The 24,815-nt window shown below is 32.6% G+C and overlaps 1 protein-coding gene and 2 non-coding genes across 3 annotated transcripts; all 3 read left to right on the top strand.

Annotated features, from left to right (window-relative positions):
• The first annotated feature begins 302 nt into the window (after positions 1-302).
• Trnav-aac lies at positions 303-375 on the top strand. The gene has a single exon. It is a non-coding gene; the product is annotated as a tRNA-Val (tRNA).
• Positions 376-8,190: 7,815 nt separating this feature from the next.
• Positions 8,191-8,263, top strand: Trnav-aac. Its single transcript has one exon. It is a non-coding gene; the product is annotated as a tRNA-Val (tRNA).
• Positions 8,264-12,770: 4,507 nt separating this feature from the next.
• LOC106111965 (peptidylglycine alpha-hydroxylating monooxygenase) lies at positions 12,771-21,757 on the top strand. The gene is made up of 9 exons (XM_013294178.1): positions 12,771-13,147; positions 15,125-15,179; positions 15,640-15,727; positions 17,456-17,531; positions 18,315-18,441; positions 19,032-19,080; positions 19,468-19,613; positions 20,212-20,401; positions 20,973-21,757. The coding sequence occupies exons 1-9, from the start codon at positions 13,028-13,030 to the stop codon at positions 21,139-21,141; spliced, it is 1,020 nt and encodes a 339-aa protein (XP_013149632.1). The 5' UTR covers positions 12,771-13,027; the 3' UTR covers positions 21,142-21,757.
• Positions 21,758-24,815: the final 3,058 nt, after the last annotated feature.

Below are 24,815 nucleotides of genomic sequence, written 5' to 3'. Positions count from 1 at the left end.
ACTCTAAAATTAAAGATTTCGCACGTGCCTCCATCAGCATGGAATTAAAAAAAGTAAATAGCCTATGTTCTTCCCGACTATACTCTACTTTAAAACGAAATTTCATTAAGATCCGTCCAGCCGTTTACGCTACAAACTAACAATTGTCCACCCATCTAAACTATCGCATTTATAATGTTAGCATGAATTAGTATTAGGTACATGATAAACTTGAATGGAGAATAATTAACGCACCTCACGTATTATGCTCGTACAATCGGTGCGTACGCATCAATGTGACTATTTGTGTCACTTTCACCAACGTTTCCGTGGTGTAGCGGTTATCACATCTGCCTAACACGCAGAAGGCCCCCGGTTCGATCCCGGGCGGAAACATTATTTTTGTCTAAATTGTACATTTTTAATGGATTTTCTTTGGAAATATAACCATTTATTTTGACTATAAAAACCGCGTATTTTTAATTTTGACAGCAGAGGATCAATCATGAACGCAAATACGTTACACCTGCGAGAACGTTTTCGTTACTTTGTATGAGTTTTGTTGTACTTTACGACCGATAGTGGCGCTGCACAAGTCGAATACATTTATCGATATCGTTACGAACGTTCTCACGCATGCTCATCTCAGCCCTCTGTTGCTTGTACTAAAAATAAACTTTAGTACGCATATACAAGTCAATCCTGTGTTTTAAATTATTAAATTCTTTCGTATCAGATTTATGAACACAGTATGGTTACTTATAATGCACTGTTCAAGGTACAAACATGTATGTTATCATAATGTTGTATACAAGTAATAAAAACGTCTAAACTTATACGTAAAAAGCAATAAAATGATAAAGGAATTATCACATCGGTTAATATCGAATAAATTACGGAGCTTACATATGATAAAACTTATCAGTTTAATTTAGACAGATAAAATTAATTCATGTTAATGTGTCGGCCGCGCCGCGTGCATAACACTTTATATAAATTGCGTTAAACTGCAAATATTTGGCGCAAACAAATAAACGACCAATATGAAAATACACTCAATTATATAAATATCACAAACTACTTCGTTTACATTGTGATAGCATTAACATTTATATAGGAAAATGTAAAAAATATTTTCTAAATTTAATTAAATAGTAACATAACATGTCTACTCCGGTAAATAAATGTCTTATTTATATAACAATCTTCATTATCTAATAGTAAAGATTGTGATGTAATAAGATGGCGTCTGCACATCCCATAATCAATTATTGTGTGCTATAATTGTTTGTAACTAAATCGACACTCGAAGCTTTTCCTCAATTCGGTATTGACGATTCATCTCACATGCATTCAAACTATCGTCAAAGGACAAATTTCAAACTGTAACCAAGTTTCGACATCGCCTCAAGACTATTCAATACAATCTTCGAATCGGCAGACGTACTCATTTCCCCTACCCCTCACGGAAGCCGAATATCTCGACGTTCGCAGCGCCCCCTACAGACTGCGACATCCGCTCTCCACTTCCGCCGTTTTCTAAATAACGCTTTTTAGTCTGAAATGCTACAAACGGCGTTTATTTGTGTTTTCCTGACTCTATGGGACACCGTTCACAAAAGTACACGGAAATTGTTTAACTTTTTATTAATAGTTAGGTATAGTTAAAACATTTTCGCATAAATGCAAAAAGAGAGTTTTGAATCCATGTCTCTTTCGATTCCTAATTCACGTTTTAATTTATCTTATAAGATAAATTGTTGATGATTGTCCAACTATAGTTGGACATGCAAAATACGAATAACATTTATTAACCACAAATGAACCACTTGCGGCATTGTTAAATCATGCATAATCTTATTAAATATTTATAATGTTAGCGCGATTTGATAGACTGCATAGGGGTAAATTAACAGAGATTAGACGTAGAGAGGTCAACTAAATGATCGGGCTTCCTAACAAGCCCCCATCGACCCTCGTCAATCGAGGGGATGTTTTTGACAGCTAACAAATTGTATACACTGCGAACTCGCTAGACTTCCGCGAATATAAAGGATTTAGCGTCAGATGTGCTTAGAATTTAAATTACACAGAAAATAATCTTAAAAAAATACGTTATAAATATTTAAAGTTCGTAAGATACGGGTTTTTGAATTGTTAACATTATATTTGTAAAAACCACGACAGTTTAAAGTTATATATCGTTATAAATATGTCCCCTAACCTTTAACTTACAACAGTTTGTAGGAGGTAACGTAAATTTAAACAAATATTTTAGTAACCACTGCTTTAAATAAAAAGCAAAACGCGTTAGAAATATATCCCATACTCTTTTACTCACACTTTCTATGTCTATGTTACTCACTGATAACGTAGCCTTTTAATGGTGAAAGAATTTTTTAAATCAGTCAAGTCGTTTTTGGGTTATTTCAATACATACAAAAATCTTTCTTTAAACATTAGTATAGATTACTTGAACAAGTGTAGAATTATCATTTATTTAAAAATCAGTTACATACATCCCATTCAAAAATCAAAACGAATTGAGTTTTAAACACAACACTGATAATACAAATAAATTAACTAGTTAAAGTTCCAACGTATTTTACCAAAACTCACATTTTACATCCAAATATCACAAGCACATTTGAGTACGTTTGAGCACATTTCAGTAACGCTAGAGTAAATGCGTGCAGCGCAGAGCTCGTTGAATTTCCGTGCTCAACCTAATTAAGGTTCTCTAAATCTCAGATTAATTTACGAGAATCGCTGCCACTAAGCGACCTCAATCCACTCTTGTACTAACATTTATTATCTTAATACTTTTTCACACGACACCATAAATAAATTAAAAGATAAATATTAAAAGCACTCAAGTCTGCAGGTCGAAAGCCAATACGCGTTACACAATTTTGGAACTAGTTCAACTCTATAGCGGTACCTTTAACTTATTGTAGAAATCTATGGTAACTTTTTTTTTATAATATAAGGTGGCAAACGAGCAAGCAGTCACCTGAATCCACCGAAATGGAAAGCGACCGCTGCCCATAAACATCCGCAATTACAGATGTGTTGCCTACCCTTAATTGAAGGAGGAGGAGACGCACATTAAGAGGACATTATTAGTCTATTAGTCACATCGTCAAATTAGAAATTTCGGTGGAAGCTTGCTTTTTTGCATAACTTCGTTTATCTGTTAAATGTATAAAGTACTAGCTTTTGCCAGCGATTTCAGTGTGGAATTAAATAAAATACTGTAAGTAACTTGTATTCTTGTAGTTCTAAGATAAAACACTTCTTATTACATTCTTATTCTTGCTAAAACCTTTTAGTTTGTCTTATAAAAATATCAATCACCACAAGCATTCCATGTATAAGTAAAGGAAAAAATGTCGAAATCTCCGCAAACAAATCTCCGTTAAACAAACTTATTATCTATAATCCCGACGAAAAATACCGTATATCCGTATGACACAGGGCCGGGCTTCAATACGCGAGCCCTTTTGTGTTTCGATCGGGAAAAGGATAAAAGGGAATATCTCAAACCGCATTCACAGCTCCGCGCCCGTCATTCAATAACCAATGATATCTCATTTTGCTGCAAGAACGACGCCGAACAGACCGCTTCAAGACACCCTCGGACCGTGAGATAAACGTTTACACGAAATTAGCTTTTTTATTTTATTTTTTTTTTTTGGTGAGGGAAATAAATCGAGTAATGTGTAATTTTATTTGATATTTTTTTATGATTGTCACTAGAAATAATTGCAGTCAGAAAAGTGCATTTATTAATATTTAAACGATGTTTTTAATTGGCGCAATAACACGTTTGAAATACAGTACTATGTAAAATATTGGAAGCTGTGTGGATAAAACTTTTAATTAAGTTTGACAACATGGTACTTAATGCACCAAAGATCAATGTCAACAATACATTTATAATGTTACTAGCTGTTGCTCGCGACTCCACCCGCGTGATATTTAAATTACAAAAATACAAACCTTTCCTCTTCATGACATTGGTATAGAAGTGCGCACTTTCATAACTATATGTATTTATTCCCAATTATTAATATTAGGTTATACAAGACAGATTATGTACAAAAAATTACAAGACTTCAAAAAGTTGTTCATCTTTTTTGAAGCACTTTTTTCGTATCTGCAATTCCAATTCCATTCGTTCCAGGCACAAACCTATTCCCAAACAGTTAGCAAAACAAGAAGCGATAGAACGCGAGGTAATACAATGCTTTAAAAAATGCGAACACACAACCCCCTTACGATGGATAAAAAAGGTTTGAATCAAAAACCCGTTCTACACTGTCACCTCCAATCCACTTTCAATTAACGTGTCCAGAGGAGCGTTAACGCCCGCCCTGTGCGAGGCGCGGATTCGGAGGATAAAGCTGGGAACACACCAGCGATAGATTAATTCCACACACAATACCGACCAACCTACATAACTAGTTTAGTAGCGCAGCTGTTGGAACATTTAAATAACTTGCATTAATATTTTTACTACAAGGAAACATACTCTTTACTTCTGTAAGAAAACATTTGGCTTTGGCGCGAAAATTGAAGATATTAATCAATAGAAAATGCAGTTCTACAGTTTGATAATATAATATTATTCTCCATCTAATGCTTCATACATTACCGTCACTTACATTTCGTAGTACATTAACCAGACAGTTTTCTTAGAAGAAAAAATTTAAATGTAGCAAAAAAAACGCTTAGCAATAAAATATTCCAAATACAAAATTAAGTAATTAACTCGAAAACGATCTCATTTTGTAACCGTCCTAATTCACCCCCGCGTTATTCAAATATCTCTCAGACGGCAGGATGCTAATTACGTGGCCTAGGGTGTCTAGTCTAGAGCCTATTGAAAGCCTACTTCGGGTAACATAGAAGGGGACTTGAGATAAATACAATTTGCCTCGGAATCACTAAGCAAGTATTACGCAGGAATTAATTAAAATCGGAGATGAATTCACGATTAGGGATGTGTAAAGCGAGAATTTGAAGCTTGGCTGAGCAATATCCAAGCTTGTGTTATCTGCTGTAAGTAGCAGACACATCTGCGGTATGAATTTATGGTCAAAATGTTTAAATTCCAAGTGTAAATTGAAGAGTTAGAAGTGACATTACTATACAAACATATGCATTGTTAAATTAGGTTATATTTTACATTCTTCATGCATTTTCCTTGTGTTTAAATTATCATAAAAGTTAACTTCCTTTAAGTCCTAAAATTGGTCTCAAATATGATAAGAAACGATTTATCTGTCTGCGTATAAAACATGAAAAACTTTCCAGTCATAATTCAGTTGATAATTCTCTTTTAAAATAACGACTGAACTTTAAATTCATTTAATTACTGGAAAAATTTATTGCTAAAGTTTTTAAACGTTTTTTTAAAAATCGTAATACAAAAATCCTTATTGATTGTAAACCGTTCTAACTTTGCGATTAATAAATAAAATGGTTGTTTTATTTCTATGACATTACTAAAATAATTATCTCTTCTCGCTTCTAAGTATGAAATTAATATTGTCCGCTGTTAAAATTCTATTTTGCACGTTTAATAAAAATAATGCATGAAACACACGTCGGCAGAGCAACCTCGTTCGTGACAAAAGGACGGGCTGTTTCACTTCGCAAAATGACAATAAAGACGAACATATGCAGACGGAGACATAGTCTTTTTTGCAAAAAACTCTATACAATACCGCTTTAGATACTATATTCTACTCGAAAATGTTTAATAAGCAATAAGTTAGGATTTTTTTATCACTGAAGGATCCTAGAAATAGATGACATTATGGCATTTATGGAGTTCAATTGCAGGACTTTCAGTGGACCATAGATTAAAAATGATATTAAATGTATGACATGAAATCAAAAAAAAAAGTAAACCAAAGTCTCTCATTAAAATGTTTTCAATATTAAAACGTATACAAATAAGGCTAACGTAATAAAGCCTTTGAAACAAGATAGGCCATCCAGCCTGTCATCAAAACTAGACGGCACATAATTGATTTACCCGCGCCCGCGCCCGCTTCAAAAACGAAAGTAACGCTATTACACGAGCTTTTAGCTTGCCGGGGCCTGTCTAATTTTATTAAATCTCTGGAAAGCGGAGAGGGATTAACATGGCGCTTTTGAATATTAAAAAAAAACATTTTAGCGAATGCGAACCGTTGCGTCCATTCTCATTTAGCAGTGCGCGTAAATATTGTAGTTAATTAATGTCGGGTGCATGTAATTAAAAATATTTTAGTCGCGGAATATTACGCTTTAAGTACGCATCATACAGATAAAGTGTTTTAGGGCGATTATAAAATGTTTTCATTGCTAGCATTTCTGAATATTTATTTTATGAGGAGTGTTTCTGAGATGAATAATAAGAGTTTCCACAACTTCACTGTTATAGGAACGTAGCTATTTCAATAAACAATAATAACAATGATATCTATAAGACGCATAACAAAACAACAAAAACACAGAAATATACGAACGAATTGATAACCTCCTTGTTATGGAAAATCGGTTAAAAAAAGAATACATTTGACTTGCAAAGATGGCTAACGATTAAAGAGTTCTACAATTTATCTAGCATAAATTTCCACTATTAATGCCTCAGCTTCATGCAATCTTCTAACATCTTTCACAAAATACAATACCGTAGTTGAAAAGACCCTTAAATAAAAATCGTTACATTTTCAACTTTACTAGTTACATAGCGAGAGTATTAAATAAACATGTAACAAAAATTGATAGATGTTCGTACGTGGTAATACATCTTAGTTAAACTTAGTAAAGCCACGTTTTATTATTTATGGGCTTGCGCAGCGTAACTTAGAATATTACTTAGTGGAGTAACGAACGTAGTTTACGAGATGAACCTGCAAAAAGTTTTTCCCTGTTCCATCCATTAAGTTTACGGGTGACGATAAATTCTTGAGACAAAAGTGTTTTGTTTTTTCCGCGACAACTCAATAAGTCACCATTCCCATCGCATAAGTAACAAAACTACAGAATTCTACTTAATTCTTATAGCATAGACATATAATCTCATAGCGAAGACTAGGCTAGGATACCATATTTTGATACTTAGGTATCATCGGTGCGATTAGCGGTATTCGACCTTTATGACTACACTTGCTCGTCCGTTTAGTACGTATTAGATAGTAGATTTCACGTTAATTTACTAATACTTCCCGTAACCATTCCAACTAAGCTAGGCTTGTGCTAGGTTATGGTTCACGACGATAGTCGAGTGGCGGGATTCGAACCCTCGACCGCAAGATCGGTAGTCCGTACCCCAAACCATTAGGCTATTGGCGCTTGACGTCGCTTTGTTAGTTGTTATGCAATTTCACTAACGTATACATGTTTGCAGAAATAATAAAACATTTTGTTTTGATATCGAAGCTGTAGTAGACAACTACTCACTACTCAACACTTCAATGTTTATTATTTCCTTGTAATAAGATCACTTTAAAAACAATGTAAACATTTTTATTGTGTTAATATAACCATCAACATGTTTTGTTTTTTATCGATTCATAAGACCGCGCAGACTAAACTATCGCACAACCGTTTAGTCGCGCATTGATTCCTGTGAGCTTGTGTAGAGGTGCACACTACTCCATTTTTTATTTGTGCAACTAAACTGTCGAGTTGGCTGCGAAACAATCGACAATCGCACAACGTTTGTGCGATAGTTTATTCGAAGTTGTACGCTCGAAGAACAAGTTGTCTAGTTAATAGAGCATTTGGTACACTATTTTACTAACCAGTCCATACACTAGTTTTTAGACTGTTGGTGAACAAGGTCGACTACATTACAAATTATGACACTTTTACTAAGCAATTGATATGATCGAATTCAAAGTTTAATAATTCAAATATTTTCGTTTTGTTAATAAAAATGACCTTATAATGAAGTAATTAACCCACTGACCCTCACTATTTATTAACTAATCCTCTATGACAGATGTCTTTATGACGAAAAAGGCTATCAAACACGCGAAAACCACATAAATCACCTCCGTACACTACAAAGTACATAGTACATAAAAAATACAAGCAGTACGTTTTAGAGTGAGTTGTACCAGTGTTTTTCATAAAGTAATTTCGACCAATAGTGTGTAATTAAATGTCTTTAAAAAAAATTATAGAATTAAATCCGTGTGCAGATTTCAAGTTTCCGTGGTGTAGCGGTTATCACATCTGCCTAACACGCAGAAGGCCCCCGGTTCGATCCCGGGCGGAAACATTATTTTTGTCCTTTTGTTATATAATTTCTTAGTATTTTTCTTCTTTATTTCTTTGCATTTAGATTGCTTGCAAAAATAAGGTTGACAATTGTAGGAATACTGGTCTCTACAAAAAAATTTTATTGTAAGAAATTAAAAAAAAAATTTATCTCGTAGTGTTGAAAATATATCATAACCTAAAATAGTTCACGTAATTACATCGTTATTAAAATATAAGTGATTTGATCAGCTACAAAAATTGCTGATAACTACAATATTTATTGCTAATAAAATGTAAGCAACATTTCCGGACCCCAATGTTATGATATACCGCCACGTCTCTCACGCCCGACTGCTCCCTGCAGATTCCTAGACGTTTACCTTTATTGATAAAAAAACGCCCGCCCAGTCGGGCGTTAAGAGGGGCCGAATACGATGCGATTGCAACTTACGGATGTTTTCAACATTCTCTATTTTGATATTTCTGTTTCACTTAACATGGGACGAAGTTTAGATCACAGAGTATTTTCTATGTTATAGAAATCATTAATGCAAGGATAAATGTATGTATATTTGCTACGTATCTGTAAAACGGCTTACATTTAATATAGATATAGAAGTTAGTCTAGAAGAACACAAAGGCTCCTGGATAGTTTTCTTTTAATAAAGCTAGTATTTTAACAATATGATGATATGGCTTCACCTAATTAATATGGTTTCAAAACTTTTAACTAACGTAATTGTTTTACTAATTCCTATTTACCTACTAGCTTTCGCCCGCGACTCCGTCTCCGTGGAATTAAGAAAAAACAAAAGTGACTATCCGTCCAGACTATCCTCTACATCTGTACCAAAATTCATGGAAATCCGTTCTACAGTTTAGGCTACAAACTCTAACAAATATCCATATATAAAGTTTCACATTTATAATATTAGTAATAAAAACATAAGAGCAGCAAATGTATGGCCAAAAAATCATAGTATCTTAAGCAAAAAAAAAAACATCACAAATTAAATCAAAGGATAAAAATTTAAATACTATAAGAGATAAAGGAAAAAATATTACTTTTCGATATCTATGTACTTCGTTATTTAGGCCGAAGGATATTATAAAGATATCGCTAATAGAATTATAATTCTGATCGGATTTTATCAGTAAAAATTATTGTCCAAGTTATTTTTATTAAAAGCTTTAGCGGTTAATAGCGGCGGAACACTGATATAATTAATACCAATTTAATTAGGAATATTCATATTAAGTTTATCTCAAGAAAAACGTACAGGGGCGAGTAATGTTTTACATAATTTGATTACTTCGAACCAGTCTTTTTAACGGATAAAACCATCAAACGAATAAGTAAGCCTTATCCGTTTTTATGAAAACACCAAATTTGTACCAATTAACAATCTAGCTAAAGGCTGTATTAGTTTTTTTAATTTATCTATGAAACAAGTAAATTTTGTAAACTAACCTAAAGTTAATCTTCCTAGCAAGCAGCCACCAGAATTCGTTGAAATACTAAAGGGGCCGCTGTCCATAAACATCCACATTAGCAGATGCAATACCTATCTCCTAAAGGCGGAGGCAATTCACAGAAAGATAATCTTTCCCTACCTATGAGTCCCGTCTCCGGCTATATCCACTTTTCCTTCTTACAGATTCCTAGTATAAATAGGGTGGGAAAGGAACAGAACTATCTCTAACACGCACATTTCAGACAAAACATGGAATTACATTCATTTGACGCTTGGTCGTGGTTATTGCGGGCTCTACCACTGTTGTATGAAAAATTACTAGTCTTACTAATGGTTTACCACGTTTGAATAGAAGGGAAATTAAGCACATTAAATTCCACGCGAACAGAACCATTGTCAATGAAGTCACACGCAGGTAACAGTTATTATTATAAAAATTATCTTTGTAAATTGGTAACCAATTCATGCAGAGAGCAATTTACCGGCAGTCGCTGTGGCGGTATTCCAGTAAATCCAGATCAACGTCACTGTAACAGTTTACAAGCGCGTTACGCCGAGACCTCTCTGAATCTTAATTAGTCTGCGCCACAAACTTAGGAACGTAATTGGCTACAACTTGTACTATGCTAAATAAATTTATTTCAGTGTGTGCTGTCTATGAAAGTTTTTATACTTGCATTATAGTTGGAAAACTGATATTATAAAATAATTAGGCACTAGCAGGCAAAATAACTCTAACCATAAATATAACTGGCTGTATTAAATTGCTTAGAAAATAAGAAAGGGAAACATAATTGTATCTGTAAATCAATTAGTAAGTTGGGTAAGTCGCTAATCAATTGAACAATTACCTCCCACCGACAATTTATTTGGTACAAATTGCCTAAAACAGTCCGTATATGACCCTTGCTCAATATCTGTGTGAAACAATCCAATAATACCGTAAAAAAGTTATATAGTTACTTTAAAGACTTTTAAAAAATAAAAGAGAACATCATAAACTAGGATCTTTATAAACATTCGTAAGATATAAAAACGATATTTAAATTGTATAAACATCACGTACAATAGCCCATAAAAATGAATCCAACAGCGACAATTCCGATATGCCCTTTCACCTACAAACCCAATAAGCTAACACGTAAATCTCCAAGTATTACGTGAGCATGTTACAGGCACCTTGACACACGACCCGATACATATACTCGCACGTGATTTGTTTGCCTAACCAAATTATGTCAAAGATTATAGAATAACGAAAGGAAATATGGTATAAAAGCTACAAATCGTTGACTCTGAGAGACAATGTTTAACATATTTAGACAAAGGCAAATGAATTTTAAATATTAATCAAATCCAATCAACTTATGCGATATCATCCTTAGAGGCCACATATGCAATGTGTTTTATCTTTATAATTACTATTATAAAGAGGAAAGATTTGAATATTTCAATTTTTGTATGTATTTTTGTTTCACGAAAAAACTACTAGGCTGATTTAAAAAATTCTGTCATCATTAAAAAGGTAACTTATTTGTGAGTAACATAAGCTATATTTTGTATTATTTTTTAATTTCAAGCGGGCGAAGTAGCGAGCAACAGCTAGTATGAAGATATTTTAATAACTAAATACTTACCAAGGATTTGTAGCTACAAACAACGTAGAAGAAATGCAGAAGTATTCAGAAAATTCCATATTTCGCATTATCGTATCTGTATCTATTTATTCTATAATTCTATTATCAATCCATAAGGGTATTCTCGTATTGGTAGCTACCGTAAAAATAATACGATTCTATATTTTACCTTCCTCGTAGATTTCTTCAAATTGATTTCGTCTCAGTTCCTCTTGAGAGTACTCTTGAAATTATATCAATTAGCCTATTTTCCTTGTGTTTTCTTTATTTCTATAAATACTTCCGTAGATCTGAGTGCCTAAACTGCTGGTTAATGTATTCGTTGTGCTGGAATTAAGAGTAAAGGTTCTAGAATGTGTTTTCATACAAAAAAGCACATAAATCAGTTAATCGTTTCGTAAATGACCTTTAAAATTTCTAATCAATAGTAGTACGTGGTATGTAACAATTTAGCCCCTTGATTTCGAATAAATGAAATATTTATTGCACGTCAATAAAACGTCAATTTGTGATACAACCCCGGGGTGCAATATAACGTGTTCCCCATCAACCCCTAAATACATATTGCTACTTCGCTCATTGTATTCACTTGACTTTGAACTCGAGAAATACACAAAGGAAATTGAAAATTGATTTTTAATTAAATTTTCTTTCCTTCGGGATTTTATAGTGTTATAAATAAATACTGTTACTTATAACTTTTACTGACACACACAAAGCAAGAAGAGTTTTGTTCAAAGATGTTTGAATTTCTGCAACGCGGAGTATCGAAGCGGGCGTTGCAGAAGTTAGACCTTTGCGCCAATTTATTCTGATAAACTAAATCGAATTTATCAAAGAGGGGAACGTTGTAGTATTTTTGTAAGTTGACAGACAGCATTACTGGTACAGGGTACTTCCATTTGCTTTATAAGTTAAACTATTTATATAAATTTAGAAAACCTTTTTAGTTTCACTTGCTTTAAAGCCAATTTCAACTTACAAAACACCTAAAAAGATACTTACAGAAAGATCCTTCGAGACAACGCAGTGAAAAATAGAAACGCTTGTTCTTGTTACATAAATTGATTACAAAATGCAATGCATTTAACAAATCAGATCTCAACAATTAAATCAAATAATAAACGATAATAAATTTAAAATATATGCCATCCCTACAATTTATTCATGCGCCATCTATTGTGGAATATCAGCAACTCTTTGGTGAATTTTTTTCCTCTAGAAAACTATCGTGTTACCATGTAGCAAATCATTTATATATTATCGAAACTATGGGACGAAACCATTAGTAAGATTAAATGAATTAAAATTTAAATGACCATACGAAAAGAAGAAATAAAAATTAATACGAAAATCAAACTGTTCCGGCTGTATAGGAAAACCGTTCTAGCGACTTGCAACCCAAGGATGACGTTAGTAAACTTTTCGAAGTATTGATCAAATGTTCAAGGCGGAAAATAATAAAAACACTTGTCGCACTCAGTTTAGATTATTCTTTATTCAGCGTGTGCAGTGTGGTTTGCGAAGTAATTAATTAGCTTTCGCATATCATAAAATTAATAATAAAAATAACAAACAGTGTTTGAAATGTATTAAAAAGGGCGACGTATAATAAGCGTATCACTATTGAGCTCGTTTTAGTATTTACACATTATATTATTACTTCTAATCATGAAGATTTTTTCCATCGTCGCCATCTCGGTGATGTTGTGGATGGTGGTGGCTTCAGATGGGCATGCATACGAAGTGGACACCTATGATTTTCTTATGCCAAATGTGTGGCCTCATAAGGTAAGATTTTTTTAGAAAAATTCATTTTCATGTGCGCACTTAACCTGTTGTGCATCTAAACTGGTCTTTGAATTTACGTAAATTTGTTAAACACAAATGGTAAACAATATCGATCCCAAAAATTCACCATTTTCAAATATCGAGTTAATAACTCATCAGACAAAATGCGGAATTGTTCCCACTTCATGCCTATTTTCTGTGTGGTTATGGTATTGCACTGGGCGAGCCTACCCATTTGTGGAAAGATGTTAAAGCAGGCTCTATCACTGCTACACACAATATGCCATATTAAGAACTGAAAAACTCATAACTTAGCTGGCTTAGTATTCAATTATTGATTATAACATCAAGTTAGCTTTATTGTACAGGTCTAATATAAACAATAAAATATTAAAAAATAATTATTTTGTTGTATAAAACTAAATCGGAGTTGGTTAAAAAATTCCACGGTACATTATTGCCTTGTTTAATACAATAGATTCACTTGAATGATTCACATAAATGTTGATATAATATGAATGGTTATAATCAAAATAATGTGCCTTGAAATTATTTATTTTAGAGAATTGAATTCTTTTTACTGTGACCTTCCACTAAAAAACATGTGTACATAGAAAAAAATACAGTAATATCAATCCCTCATGAACTTGATGCCGGGCAGTGTTGTAAATGATCTGTAATTCTAGGCCAGTTCGGAGTTGGAAGTCTAATGTTTTAGTGTAAAGGCATGTCAAGGGACACTGAAGAATGCAGCTGAAGATATCTGAAAAATAATTAATAAAAAATAAATCTATTTTTCATTTCAAATAACATTCTCATCTTTACAAAGATGTACAAACATTTGTAATTGAAGATTAAAATATTTATCCAACTGAAGTGGATTTCACAATGATCCATTTTATAAAACTAACAATAAGTCATTGCAAAGATAATCATATAGGGGTAGATACACAAGATACATACTAATGTTGTGTAAATATATGTACAATCGGGGAAACTGGCAGTGTTCTGCCTTAAACACTATAGTTGTTTGATTATTTTGCTATATATATTAAAATTCTGTAAAAAAAATGAATACATGTGTACAGTAGAGCTTATAAAAGTGTCTCTGTGAATAAACATATGTTAGTAATAAATGGATAGTTTCTTTTTCTTTTTATCCCGTTTACATCACTCACTATTATCTAGTTAGTTATTTGTAGGAAGAGGCGGAATTTGTCTCATTGCAATGAACAAGGCAAATTTTCCAAAAGTGGACACTGCGGGTTTCCGCGACTGTACATACAGTAGATAAAGTCCAATTGAAAATAACTTCCACAATCAAAGTATTTGCTGTTCACACTTTGTGAGTACAGTTGGTCAATAGTCTACAACTGGACTGCCAATCAACTGGCGCAGTATGAACACTGACTAATACTAACTAAACAGTGGTAGTGCCCGCTTTAACATCTTAGCACGAATAGGCCCGCACGCCCGGTGTAATACCACGACCACACAGAAGACAGGCGTGAAATGGAAGCAATTCCGTGTTTCGTCTGATGAGTGTGGTGCCGGAGACCTAATTTAAGTCTCTTTCTCATTACCATCCTCTTCTTATAAGGAGAGGTTGGGAAGGGGAAGTGGATTTGACGGTGGAGGAGATGCATAGGAAGGGGAATTATCCTCTTTATGTGCGTCTCCTCCGTCGTAAAAGGGTAGACAACGCATCTGCAATTGCGGATGTCTATGGGCAGCGGTCGCTTCACCATTTTGGCGGATTCTAGTGTCCGCTTGTTCGTTTGCCACCTTATGTTATAAAAAAAACTGTCCAACTGTACTAGCCAAGTGTAAACTGATTTCAAACAATTGTTTACCATTAGAAAGCTACTCTATCACTGCGGTACATATGCTATATTTATTACTAGATATTTTTTTATTCCAAACACGTAGAAATCCTATATAATAATTTGTCTAATGTTTATAAATATTTTGTTTCAGGATGAACTATACCTCTGCACGCCCATACGTATTTCGAGCTCAAACTTTTACATAGGTTTGTTGTTTGTTTGTTTTAAATCAATGATCTGGGGAACGAAAGTGAATAATTTGTTTTTAAATTGTTCGGTGTGTTTAGTTTAGTTTGAACAATGTTTATACTATTGAAGAATGTTTAATACATTCTATCATTATGAATACAATATGTTTAAATCGTATTTTAATCTTGGTCATTGAAGTCACATTCTTATTTTAAGGGGCTGTCCCACTGGCTGTTAGAGGCTCAGATAGCTTAAAAATGACGTCACTATTAGATAAGCGAACAAAATCCGATATTTCCATCATAGTTGGATTGTTAGACAATTTACAATTTGGTAGGACAGGCCCTTAATCTTCGAAATTACCGGACTTTGACGTACTGGAACCTTCCAGAACAACTACCTAGTTGCTAAATGTCGTAGGCTATTTTGATTCTAAATACTATTTTCGATATATACCAATTATTGATTTTTCAACAGTTGGGTTCCAACCGAAAGCTTCGATGCATACTGCTCATCATATGCTGCTGTATGGATGTTTACAACCTGGAGGCAATGGATCTGTTTGGTAAGTTGTATTTTTGATATTTGCTAATATTTTTTGACGAATTCAGGTGGCCGCTTGCTCGTTTGCCACCTTCTGATATATAAAAAAAATATTATAAATGCTAAAGTCTGGATGGATGTTTGTATCTGCAGCCTCCATAACAACTTAACAGATTGAAATATGGTATTGATGTAGAAGATAAGAATGCTTAAGCTATTAATTCAGTTTTGAATGCTGCGCGGAGTCATGAGCCGCAAGTAGTGGAAGAAATCTTTTAGCTCACATCATTTTATAGATATTATCTAGCTTTAACGAAGAAGTCAGTCTGAATCGGTCATTACCAACCTTTCCACTCGCTTAGCGTCAAACCTTCCTTCAATATCTATTCCATAATTTTTTTTTTCGGAAAATTCGTAAAATATTGTTTATTTTCCTTTTAAGCTATACTAAATAATAGTGCAATATGTCTCGCGAATTGCGTCGCGTCTGAAGGTTAAACGGCGGATCGATAGAGCTCTCGACGTGACGCGAGCTTTCAGTATCTGGTATCTCATTCCTGCTCACAAACGTCTGCTCTATTGATCGATTAGTTCTATAATTAGAATCTCCGGTACTGAAGGCTTTGTATTTCAATATGTTTTTCAATTAAAAGATTTAGTAGAGTTGTACTGAAATTGTTTATTTTATCTTTATTTTAGATAAATGTACGTAAAGAGTTATATATAAGATGAAGCATGGAAGTACTGGTGGAAAAATCAAGGAGTAAAAACTTAGCATGGTACGGGCATATTTCGGAACAGGCTAGCAATTTAGTCGAGTACTGACTAAGAAAAAAATAATCAAGTAGATTAGTATTATTTTTCTCGACCCGAAGCGCTGCTAGTAGTGAAAACGATGTTCCTAGACTACTAAACAAAATGGAACCTCTCTTTTTAGTACAGTTCATTATGTTATATATTTCGACACGAATGTCTTCCTTTAAAATATAGACGGACGGCCATGTTAACAATACTTGTACATTACTTTAAAACAAACAAACTGAACTCCAATGCGACAACGCAAATATATCGAACGTTCCGTTGTGACGACTAGTAAAACACTGAGCTTGTTGGCGACTGAGCCCGAGCCACTCCTTGCCATATATTTTATAAAACTACCCCCCACTATTCCTACCGTTTCCTAATATTTTATTTTATTAAACGGAAATATTTTTTTTATTTTAAGATAAAAAGTATTGTTAACACAGATTACGAATAACTTTCAAGAATATATCAAAATAGTTAAAAAAACTAACAATTAGTAAACGTTGATTTTAATTTTGAAAAACAGAGGTACTGCCATATTAATAAGAACCACTGTTAGGCACAAGAGATAATTTTATCTTACTAAGTTACTCGGCAAATGGCTAGTGGGCAATAGTAATTAACCTAATACTATTATTATAAAGAAATTTGTATTTTTGTATGCATTGAAATAACTCAAAAATTACTGGGTCGATGTTAAAAATTCTTTCACCGTTTGAAAAATAAATTATCTGTAACATGGGCTATATTTTTAATTATTTTGTAAATTCATGCGGGCGAAGTCGCGAGCAACAGCTAGTACAATTTTTTTTTCGACTTTGAAAATATGGAGCTGTCAAGTTCTTTTACTAATATTATTAATATATGAAATTCCATTTAATAGACGTTAGTATTGTTAATAGTACGCCGTGATCTCATTGTTTTAGATAGTGTGATATTATTTTAGGAACTGCGGCGAAATGCAGAACAATGACGACGATAACCTTTACCCGAGAGCTAATCCTTGCAGTTCTGGATCTCAGGTAATATGTCACCAATTTTTTTTTTAACATATTAGATACTTGAAATACTAGTGCAAATATTAATCGTGTTTTGCTAAAAACTTAAAAACTACGGATTCATACAAACGTTTTTTAATATTACTTACAAATTAGATACGTCAACAGCTGACCATAGAACAAAAATCCAAATGGACACCGCGAATTTGTTTTGGCACGTCGGGAAATAGAGTACTTTACTGCATTACGTGCCATCTCAAGCGCGTACTGTATTGGCTATAATCGTAGTATTTCATTGCAGTAATTGTATTTGTATTATTTATTTTGTTAATGTGAATGAAATATATGTCACTGGACACATTAATTATGACGTTGGTGTGATTCTACTAATATTCTCATCTTACTTCTTACTAATATTATAAATGTGAAAGTTTATATGGATGGATGTTTGTTAGAGTTTGTATCTTAAACGGCTGAACAGATTTCGATGAAATTTGACATAAATATAGAGTGTCTGGGAGAACAAATTGGCTTTTTTTTTCAATTCTACGCCTACGGAGTCACGGGCGAAAGCTAGTTTAAATTATTATTAAGACTAGCTGTTGTTGGCGACTTCGCCCGCGTGTAATTAAAAATATTATAAAAAGTATAGCCTATGTTACTCACAGATAAATTACTTTTCTAATGGCGAAAGATTTTTTTAAATCGATCCAGTAGTTTTAGAGTCAATCGAATACTTACAAAAATACAAATGTTTCCTTTAAAATATTAGTATAGATTACGTAACCTTTTATATTGACCTTATAGATAGTATATGCGTGGGCTCGCGACGCGCCAAGTCTTCAATTACCTACTGATGTGGGATTCCTGGTCGGAGGGGATTCCCCAATTCAATACATGGTGCTACAAGTTCATTATATGAGCAAATTCCCAGGTTTGTATGTGCCAAAGTTTATTGATACCTTTAATATAAGTTTGAGTTCAACTCAAAACAGATAAAAATGTATGCATTACGGCTTTCTATAATATATAATGTATTTTTTTAAAATAACGGGAATGATAATGATTTTATTTACAAAACTCGTTCAGTTACAACCTTGTTTAAAATGTGATTACGAATACGGAATCCATTTTATAAAAATGGCGGTTAATTTCCTTCCAATTTTGTAATTTCACGCTATAAAATGAGTTTGTTGAAATAAAAATATATGATTTTATACAATAATTTAATATTTCCTTTGTAAAAAATACTCTAACTTAGTGAATAGAATATGGAACTGACTCAGGGGTTTCATTCCTTGATTTGATATAATATTTTAGCATATTTCCAGCGTAGACAACTATTTAGTTTGATACAAGACAGGCAAAAGTTCGCTGAGCTAGCCAACCTCGATTAATGGAGAAGCACTTCGAGATAGAGAGAAAGAGAGAGAGTGTGTGTATGTGTGTATGAAAGAGAGAATTTTTCAAACGATTGTTCAATTTTTAAACAATGTAACTTATATGTATTTTGTATATTTCCAGAGGGCAAGACTGACAATTCGGGAGTGTATCTTAAATACACCAAAGAGCGGTATGTATTAAATCAAAATTAATTGAACATGATAAAATAACTAACTTCGGTGCGCGACTTCGTTCGCGCGAAAAAAAAAAGTAGCCTATATATTCTATGTATGTATATAACAGTGGTAGAGTCCGCTTTAACATCGCACGAATGGACCGGCTCGTCATACGCAATACTACGACCACACAAGACAGGTGTGAAGTGGGAGCAATTCCACGTTTCGTCTAATGAGTGTGGTGCCGGAGGCCCAACTTTGGTCCCTTTTCCTTCCTATCCTTTTTCTTATGAGAAAGGATGTACCACTGAGTAACATATGCTGTATTTTTACCATTTTTTTATTTGACGCGGACAATTCGCTAGCAACAGGTAGTAGGGTACATTTTCGTGTGGTGGCAGGCTGCGGCGGCAGGCGGGCGTGCTGCTGCTGGGCACGGGCGGCTACCTGCTGCCGCGCCGCGAGGAGCACATGGAGACGGCCTGCGCCATCACCGAGGACAAGGTCATACACCCCTTCGCCTTCCGCACGCACACGCACTCTCTGGGTAACTATAATACGTATTTTAATCTTATTCTCCATCATACTAATATTGTAAATTCAAAAGTTTACATGTATGGATGTTAGAGTTTGTAGCCTAAACTGCTGAATGGATTGGCGAAATTTGGCATAGACGTAGAGGATAGTCCGGAATAACATATAGGATACTGGGTTTTGGTTTTTTTAATACCACGCGGACGAAGTCGCGGGCAAAGCTAGTAATATTATATATGTAAAAGTTTAGATGGATGGATGTTTGTTAGAGTTTGTAACCTAAACGACTAAACGGATCTCGATGAAATTTGACATAAATGTAGAGGATAATATGGAAACAAACATAGGGTGCTTACTTTACTCCTTTTTTTAATTCCATGATGCGGAGTTGTTGACAATAAGACAGTAATAGAAGACATAATTTTTTTTTCTATTAAATTTGATAAAACTTAAAAAGCTTAGAATTCTCGCATTTATTTTAATTTGTCAAACTTATTCCGATATTTTAATATCTATTGAAATAAAAAAAAAATCTTAAAAAATATTTTTTTTATTTTTTTTTATTATTTTTTTATATTTTTTTAGTTAATTAATGAATGACTGTGTTGCAGGTCGCGTGGTGTCGGGGTACGCGGTGGTGCGGTCCGCGCGCGGCGACCAGTGGCGGCTGCTGGGCAAGAAGGACCCGCAACTGCCGCAGATGTTCTACCCGGTGGCGGACAGCGCGCCGCTGCGCCGCGGGGACGTGCTGGCCGCGCGCTGCACCATGAACAACACGCACGCCTACCCCGTCAAGATAGGGTAATTTTATCTATACTATCTATACTAATATAATAAAGCGTAAACACACTTCTTTGTTGCCTAAGATGTCAGCAATCGCAGCACATTTTCGAATAATCCTTTTTTTAATGAAAAGCCCTACACTTTCACACTTTAGGCTATATATTTGCACGCCGTTAAACTCAGGAATAAATATTTTGGATAAAAACCCTAATGTGGGAAAGAGACCATAAGTTGCTGCCTACATCAAGGAAACAAGATTGCCAAGTTTTGTCATGTCATGTTTTTTTGACATTTGCTATTGATAATTTGATAAATGTGAATAATAAAATGATTTTTTTTATAATTGTATGCGTATGAAGTCGCATGGGAACAGCTAGTTCGCAATACAGTATTAAAGCCTCGGTGGCTCAGCGGTATCAGCACTTCACTTGTTATACAGGTCCTGGGTTCAAATCCCATCATGTACTATGCAATTTTTCGACATTCTTTACACAAGGACATTTAAGAAATATATTGACTAGACAAAGTGAGGAGGTCCCTCTTAAGTTTTTAATTTAACTTCTATACTTAGTCAATTTTTATATTCCAGTCCAACAAACAAAGACGAGATGTGCAACTTCTACCTGATGTACTGGGTGGAGGGGGAGGCGCCGCTGCAGAGGAAGTACTGCTTCACCAACGGCCCCCCCTACTACTACTGGGAGAACGCGCCCGAGGGGTTCAACCTCATCCCGGACCGCGACGCCAGCCAACTCTAAAATAACTTATCTCAACTCTAATACATTAGGAATAAGGTATATTTTAGTATTGTATGTAACCCTTAATCCGTATTCAACAACTAAAATATTAATGTTCTATGACGCGTATCTACTTTTTTCTGATCTGTATGATGACGTCATTCAATTCCGTATTTCTAAATTTACTTTTCAATCTATAAGTAATTTGAACTCTAACACGTTAGTAATAAGGTATACTTTAGCACTGTACCTTCAATATATAAGATACTATGCGGTAATTAAAACTTGAGCTCGTATTACGCGTTTTTACTTTTTTGTGCTCTATATGATGACGTCATTCTATTCACATATTCACAATTTACTTTTAAATCTATTATGAATTTGGAATTTTTATCTCGTTTATGATCTGATAAATTAGTCCCGTAAATGTGAAAATTTGTTACTGTCATTGAAAATATTATTTTGTTAATATTCAGTGTATTCTTTTGGTTATTGTAAATTATTTTTTTACAAAAACTTCACGAGAACCTCGAAAATTTGATCTGATATACTTTTGTGCCAAAATTTCTCTGTGCAATAAAACTATGTAAAAAATATTGTAAAACAATACATTTATAGCATAAATTTTTCGATTCAATATTATTTTTATCTCAAAAAAATCTTTCTTTTAACTAAAACTAACAAAAAAACTTATTTTTTATTCAAATCGCCATTTTAAACAAAATTTCTAGTCAATAATGTCTTAACTATACCATAACTAAGGAATTATTACTAACAAAACAAGTATAATTTGACTTTAAACCAAATATATATAAAAAATCATTGAAAATGATACAAACTAGACATAATAAATACAAAATATCCAATCAATATTTTATCTAAATCTCAAATAAACTATATATGACAAGAAAATATTTTCGAATCAGGTTTTTATCATAGTATTATGTCTAAGAAATAAGTTTTAAATATGTATACGACTTGGCAAACTCAACTGGACTCCGATCTGTGTAAATAAATACCATATATCTATAGGAATAAAGTATATAATCGAATTCAATAGAAATGAAAATTATTAAACCTATCTAAACTATTTTATAAGGCATCCACAGATTTATTAAAAAACAGACAGGTTTGCACCATTAATTACGTTAAGGTTTTTTTAATTTCTCGTTTCTATTGAATTCCACTATATTTATATGTTTTTTATAGCTTTAAGAGTTCTAAATGACGATATAATTGTGTTAGCAGTATTATTTGGTTGTTTTGCGAAGTTTCCATTCCAAAAATTGTTTTAAAACATGAATTATATTTCTAATCACGGTTCTCAAGTCTGAAGTTAACAAAAATCATTCCATCTCGCTCACACATGACTGTCTCGTTCTTACAATGACTAAAATATCCGTGATACTTATAGTTAATATATTATTTTATATATAATATGATTTTATATTTTAAATTTTTTACAAATATACGGCTTAAATTTTATTAATTTTAAAAGTAAATTTACTAACTAATAGTGTTATTAAAATACTGCTAAATCGATAGCTCCTACGTAGATTGTTGTAACTCACAATTTAAAAATTTTGCACTTTGTTTTTTTTTTAATTAGTTCTTAAATTCCTTAATACTGGTTTCTGTTTACATTTAAAATGTAACATTTGAAAGAAGATAGAAGACTAGTATGATTATGCTTTATTCGTTTTAATTATTAATGTTTTATTTTACCCTTAATTCGACAGTATTTGGTTAAAAATCTACTGAACAAGTTTATTTCATGTCCTAAAATATCAGCCTTACAAATAAACGCGTCATAAAGCTAAACTTAGGAATAAACTAAGTATAAACAAAATTTGTAATACAAATTAAAACTGAGTATTATTTATACCTAGGTTTAACTTTATAACGAGTTTATTTGTAAGGATGTATAACTACTAAAAAAAATGGTTTTGCTATAAAAAAAAAACTCCGTAGAATTTGGTGTTAAAGTTTTATCTTGCAAAATTTACATTTTAAGTATACATGTAGTTTACGTAGGAGCCTTCAAAATGTTTGAAATTAAGGTTATTTTGGATCTGTTTAATTTGCACTAAATAGTGGTCATATATTCTTATACAAGTGTGCTATTGCTATTAATAAGGGCTTCAAATATCGAAGTACTCATACTGTCTTTATTATTCTCTTTCAAAACGATAGAGATAGCAATGTTTTAAGACAAGTGTTTCGTTATTTGAATTTCACAAACAATACAAAGGCTGATAAAAAAAAAATCGCATTTATATATTTTTAGTTGGAATAATCTACATACAAATTCTTTTATTATATTTATAAATTATTAATAGTACTTTGAAATCTTAAACATTCCATTTTTATAGACTATTTTTTGACTATTTCTTGCTTTAAAGATTTTTGTGTGGAACAATCCTCTAAAAGAGTAAATTTCTTTTTAAATATAAATATATACCTTTAGAATAATTGAATATTCCTATTATCTAAGAGGTTCTTACTAGTTTACTTCGAATTTTAATAAAAAAAATGATTAATTACTTATTTAAATGAAGTCCTTCGAATGTAATAAAAATGTTATATGAAAATTTATTGGTAATTAAAAAAAAATCTTAACTATTTTACTCTATTTACAGAAGGAATTGTAATTTTAAAAAGAATATATCTGAAAAAGTCTAAATAAAATCTATTTTATATACATCGAAACAAAAGTAATATTTAAGAAACAAAGAAAAAATCCTAAAATGTCTATTTCCACCACTAATTTTCAATTATTTCATTATTATCATTTATTTTGAAATGTTGTTAAAAATATTTACCTACTGAACTGTAAACTAATATATGGCAGCTACTTGAATGTAAATAAACAAAAAATCAAGTGTTTAAAACATTCGAAGTATCATTATTAACATTAAAAAAATGTTTTCACAAAACAAACCTATCATATGTTTGTAAGGAGTTTGTAATTTTTTTGCACATCCGAAAAATAATGAAAAAAAAAATGTTATTTTAATTTTTAAATTTTCAACAAATTGTAGTTGTTTCGAATTTAAGTGAATTTATTTACAAAATTTCTTTAGTTATTTAAGTTCTTGTAAGTTAAAGGTAGTCTTTAAGATTCAAAATATTTTCCATTAAAAATATAGCAACCCTTTACGCACATATACGCACTTGTACTATGTATTTTTTTATAATCTGTTTAAATCATTACGATGTGCTAAAACAGCACATCCTTATTCCTATGTGTTTCCTATGTTTTGCATAATGTTTCTTAGTGAATTATATAAGTGTTAGTACTTAATGTTGCAGAATTGTCGATGTAAAAATTAAAAAAAAAATTGCACACAAAACCCCGAAAAATAAAAAAAAATTATAACTGGCAAGTTACAAATATGAAAACCTTTTTTATGTTCAGTAACAAAGTAGATGTTATTGGCGTTTTTCTTTTTTATTACTTTTTATATTTCGAATTTGAATTCTAATTATTCTATTATTTTGATTTGGGACTGTATTTTTCTTTGGCATATGTTTTTATCAACAATTTATTTTTAAAGTTTTGTTATTATTTTAGTGAATTGAAATCTGTTTTTTTCAAAATCTCATTATTTCTCCACGTTCCTTGTTCCGTCGTTTTTAGGTTGTGTTTAATAAATTAAGATTGTTATACTTTTAGGTTTTCTAAAATTGAAGAA

Source organism: Papilio polytes, unplaced genomic scaffold (assembly GCF_000836215.1).
Source record: "Papilio polytes unplaced genomic scaffold, Ppol_1.0 DF824146.1, whole genome shotgun sequence".
NCBI lineage: Eukaryota > Metazoa > Arthropoda > Insecta > Lepidoptera > Papilionidae > Papilio > Papilio polytes.
This window is presented reverse-complemented; position numbering and strand designations above follow the sequence as displayed.